At 45.2% G+C, this 5,085-nt stretch overlaps 1 protein-coding gene across 1 annotated transcript; it reads left to right on the forward strand.

The window, feature by feature from the left end:
* Window positions 1-1,665: 1,665 nt before the first annotated feature.
* On the forward strand, window positions 1,666-4,564 carry LOC142590930 (uncharacterized). Its single transcript, XM_075703322.1, has 2 exons — window positions 1,666-1,954; window positions 4,310-4,564. The coding sequence occupies exons 1-2, from the start codon at window positions 1,753-1,755 to the stop codon at window positions 4,366-4,368; spliced, it is 261 nt and encodes an 86-aa protein (XP_075559437.1). The 5' UTR covers window positions 1,666-1,752; the 3' UTR covers window positions 4,369-4,564.
* Window positions 4,565-5,085: the final 521 nt, after the last annotated feature.

The following is a 5,085-nucleotide window of genomic DNA, read 5'->3' on the forward strand; positions in this document are numbered from 1 at the left end:
ATGTGTCAGCCGGTGTGTGCCGCTTTGAATGAACGTCTCTGACGCGAACGTGGGTAATTAATGTATGCGCCATTGCGAATGGGCCGCTCTACAGTGAAGAGAAAAGTCTTGTAAATTTCTCCGACGTTGAGCGGAATCTAACCCATTACGTCTAATGACAATAACCTGACACATTAGCAGTCTGCATGACTAATGTACGGGCGATGTGCCGCATTTTAATATGCGCATTTCACGCCAATACCTTGGCAAGCTATGCCATGGATGAACTGGGTACGTGCTGCTCTTCAATTAATGTCTCGCAAAGTTGGGTCACTGAGTATGTGCCATCGAGTGTGCTGCAAGCGACGGAACAATTATGAGCGTCTGCAAGCACCAACGTACGTCGCTTCTCGCCTCGGAACCCACACGCAAACTTCTCAGTAGTGTCACTAGATGGCGCAGCTTGTCAAGAAAGGAGTGCGAACGCCGGATGCCGCATGTCGCGTTTGTAAGCGTTCGCACCAGCACAGACCATATGCAGGCTTCGAAGGCCATATGCAGGCTTCGCGTGAGTGACGCGAAATGGCGCTGAGTGGCACGTGGCCAATGCCATGCACTCATGACGCAAAGTGTCGCGACAATCCTTTTCTATCCCGGTTCCCTTATAGCTCAGGCCGTTGCTCCATCCCTTAGGCCGTGAACTACCGAATGACCAAAGTTGGCGGGATAACGGGTTAGATAAACCCGGAAAGTGATTGAAGTACCTAATACTGCTAACCAGCGTTAATAAGTGAATACCGAGTATGGGCGAGGGAGATAATTTCGGAAAAAAAATTGGGTTGCTTTTACTGACGGGCTCTATTGATGAAAACTGGGTTCATTGGACATACCAGTGACAATATTTATCCATGGCGCAGGTATTTCGGTAAGAAAGATGCCAAACAAAACCAGGAACATGGGACATGCTCTCATATCGTAAAACTGTGGGTCACTATCATTTTAACTGTAACAATATCTAGCAGATTCTGATCAGTCTAATCTTACTCTCACCAATTTTCAGACATTTTCCTCAGCTCATCTTCAGTAGCATGCCAACACTAAACATATCAGATGCGGCTCTCTCAGACAATGGTAACGAATTTTAAAGATTCCTCTTTTCACTTTCACGGAAGCTCGTTCTGCAACAAAGGCTGTTTTTCTGGTCAAGGCTTTCTCGCTATGCGACGGTTAATTTACATATTCTTGAATATTCGCGCCCGCTTCTAAAATCGGCAAGCAGTGTGACACTGTTTTTAGGTGATTTCTTTTTGCATCACCACAAAATTCGCGCAAGAATGTATTGTTTCGCAGTTCCTTTTGAACGAGCAGTAAACTGGTCGCCACTTCCGCCTGCTTCAAAAGGCATGAAAGATGTTCCTCGGTTGCTGGTGGACAATAAAGTAAACCACAATGGAAATGTATGCCCTTTAGATACACTGATCCGTGAATTTCAACGACATTTCTTTCAACATTTATTCTTCTTGCCATGTTCGTTTTTTAAGTTTTTCTTACCGCAATCACCTGCATAGGAACTCTCCAGGGGCCCTCGCTTTATAACAAAAGTCGTCGCAACATAATAAACAACCGCGATGAGATATAAAATGGGAGTGGGAAACCGACCTGTGTGTCAGTTGTTTTAGCCGCTACAAACAAGAGCGGCAGAGCTGACGAGACCGATTTGCACAACGACGTTTTCGGAATTCCAAAAGAACGCGATGTCTTAAACTCGCCACGATGAAGAAAGTTCCCAGTTTAAACATTTTGTTCACATTAGGCTTAGTTGCTTTGCTTCTGAGCGCCATGCAAGATCTGGCATTTGCGAAAGGTGGCCATGGTGGGCATGGTGGACATCATGGACATGGTCATGGACATGGTGAACATAGCGGTCATGGTGGGGAAGGTGGCCAACAGTCTCACGAGGGTACTGGTGCACATGGTAAGCATGTCTCTTGTTATAAAACGAAGCTTTCATTGCCTCTTCCTTTGACTTTCCCACTGCTGCTACTGCTGCTGCTGTGGCTGCGCTGTCAAGCATAAGCACACGGCGTCGGGGTAGGGGGGGGATTCATAGCATGTGTATACATAAGAGGAGCGAGTCAGAGAGGAAAGGCGACGCTAGAAACTAGTTTTCACCCTTGCGTCGACTGTGCACATTGCCCTCTACAGCTACCTGGCCGTCGCCATATTAGCTTCTTGACATCTGTAATTATCGGTAACTCCCCTGAGAAGCAGTGCAGAAACTGCACTGATTCCCTTTGTACTAACGTGGTAGTCCTGAGGGGAAGTAGATAGAACTGTAGAAAGCAGGGAGAAGAGGCCGTTCTCATACAAGGGAGGGGAGGAAGTGCCGTGAGAAGGCACGGAAACCCTGCTACTGCACGACGGCGGTTGCGGGGAAACTGCATAAGCTTAAGTTCAAGGTACGGTACAGTACGTTGCTGCTATTTCTGAAAAAAAAAACGCCATGCAGTATGTCTAGCGGACAAACTACGCAGGGCATGCAGAAGCAGACCCGCATTAATTAAAGCGCACCGCAGGGTCCAGGTGACACTACAGAAGCAGTCGACTGTCAAGTCAACACTTCTGTGCCCGCTGCGGTAGCTTTGCGACTATGGCATTGCTAGACGCCACGGATTTGATCCCAACCACGGCAGCCGCGTTTCGACGGGAGCGGAATAGAAAACGCACGTGCACTTACATTTTGGGACACGTTAAAGAACATCATGGTGTCACAATTAATCCGTAGTCCGTCACTACAGCATGCCTCATAATCCAATTGTGGTTTTGCACGTGCAGCTCTATAATCCAATTCAAGTTTAATACTTCTGCCACCATGCGATGCGCCATGTCAGGCAAACAGTATGCTCAACCCTCTCGGAGGTTACGAAATACGGCGCACAACAACGCCTGAAGCAAACAGCTCTCCCTGTGTGTTCTGTGTACTACGCAGACAAACAATAGTGCTGCACGCAAGGTAACGTTCAACATCAGCTCACCGCTCTCGTGTTAGACTAAACGTTGAAAAAATTTAGGTTTAGACGTCAACATCACCACTCATTATTGTCGATCAAAGCATCCAGCACAGAAAGCTTCGCTTACATGGATTGCCACACTGCGTGGGATCTGCACAATTTTCTAATTTTTGGAGAACTTGCAAGCATGTCAATAATTGGAAGTCTTGCTCGAAAGCGAAACACTGAAAGCTATAGTAAAATAATGTCGCACTGAATATGTTTCAGAAAGCTCGCGCGATTAAGAGTGCTACCGGCGCCGTTGCTGGTGTCACACGTCATTGGTGCACGTGATGAGACCGATGAAAAATCGGCCATATTTGTCAGCGCCCAAAGAAAGGACTTATAGAGATTCAGCTTGACGTTCACTTCTCGTTCCATTAAAGCCAGCGTAGGTCTCGTGGTGTAGTAAGCACACAGATATAAAAGGCTACCCCTATACATTCTGGTTGGACGCACATTAGGCGCGGAAATTCACAATGCGCACAATGGAAGGTGGGAATAAAAATCTGACGAATGAATCTTGGGACGGTCCTTGCCTTCCTTGGTTGCTGCTCGTTTGAGTGCCTTAGCAAGTCTTTAATTGATGATAACGAAAAAAGCGGCCCTCTACTAAAGAATTCTGACACTCGAAAAGTTGCGCTCATGAGTAACATTTTCCGGAAGATGTCCGTGAAGGAAGTTGTGCGCGCCTTCAACAACCACCATATATGGGCAATTTATTGCTCAATATTTTCCTTGTATAACTCGTTAACATCGACTTTTTATTTATTCTCTCGCGGTGAAGCAATAATAAGGAGTAACTTTACATTGCATTTGTGTTGGAAGATTTTCGCGATGCTTGACAAATATGTGCTTGCGCATCTTCTCCAATCATTGACATGAGAATCAGGGCTTCCATGACTAATCTCTTAAATGAATGTAAGTAGATGAAACTTTTCTTAAAGAATAGACAAATGGCGATGAAGTTTATCCACTAATTGTGCAGTGGAGCGAATAAGATCTATTTATTGAGTGGAATGCGCGTGTTGGTAGCTGTATGTTGCTCCCATATAATATCTATAAATGATTAATTTTATGGATTTAAGCGGAATGAAGTCGCCGTGATTTCATCTTCCTGAATTTGCTATGGTGATATTTCGCAATTGCAAAGTATCGTATTTCGACATTGTCCAACCCGATTAGCAAACCGCCTTGAACACTATTCTTCAAATATTTCGATTGTTCCTAAACGTTTCTCAATAAATAAAGGCAAGCGTGTGCATACAAATTTCTTGCAGGGTCCAACGGTGGTGCGGGCGGCAGTCCAGAGAAGACACCTGACAGTTCTGATGGTTAGCAAAAGGGACCATGATCTGCGAAAAATTTTATTGCAGAATGGAGTATATTCAAGAATTCAAAGTCGTGTTTGAGATCTCACATATAAAGGACGTGTTGCTTTGGCCATGCGAAATGAACATTTACTTTATTTTGGTGCCAAAGCAGCAGAGCTTTGTTTACTTTCGTACTCTAAGGTTAGATTTGATGGGTGTTATTACATGCGGGTTCCCTGAGTTCCGACACGTAACATAAAGTGCTTCCATAATCCATTGGGCGAGCTTTCACAGGGCAATCCACATTCTACTGGTTATCATTATGACTTTAATAACACTACAACATAACGTCTCTTCATTCAGAAGAAAAGTTAATGAGATTTGCGCGCTAATTTCCGCATCCAGCGTTGTACAGGCGAGGTAATGTACTGAGGACACTATAAAGAGTTAGCACGCCATCTGATCAAGAATACATATATTGAAATGGACGAGGAACGGTGAGTTGGCAGCAGGGCGAGAGGCAAATGTTAGTGCACAGGCGGAGACAGTGAATGGATGAGCGATTCATGCAAAGACCGCTTGTTGGAGCAGTTCATATAATCACTAAGTGACTTTGCCGGACAACTGCAGCCAAAGTGAGGTTTCTCCTGGCGAGGTAAATTAGGATGCTGCTATCATTGGTGCCATTGAATAAAGCGCTGCATCTTCACTTTATTATCTTAGAGCCCGACTAGAGTGCCAAG

This window comes from Dermacentor variabilis, chromosome 8 (assembly GCF_050947875.1).
Source record: "Dermacentor variabilis isolate Ectoservices chromosome 8, ASM5094787v1, whole genome shotgun sequence".
NCBI classification, from domain to species: Eukaryota; Metazoa; Arthropoda; class Arachnida; order Ixodida; family Ixodidae; genus Dermacentor; species Dermacentor variabilis.

What these genes read in the sequence shown, in the direction of transcription:
- LOC142590930 (XM_075703322.1), top strand. Translation starts at nt 1,753, where the DNA reads ATGAAGAAAGTTCCCAGTTTAAACATTTTGTTCACATTAGGCTTAGTT. An exon ending in CGAGGGTACTGGTGCACATG is followed by an intron (nt 1,955 to 4,309) that starts GTAAGCATGTCT and finishes AATTTCTTGCAG; the next exon opens with GGTCCAACGGTGGTGCGGGC.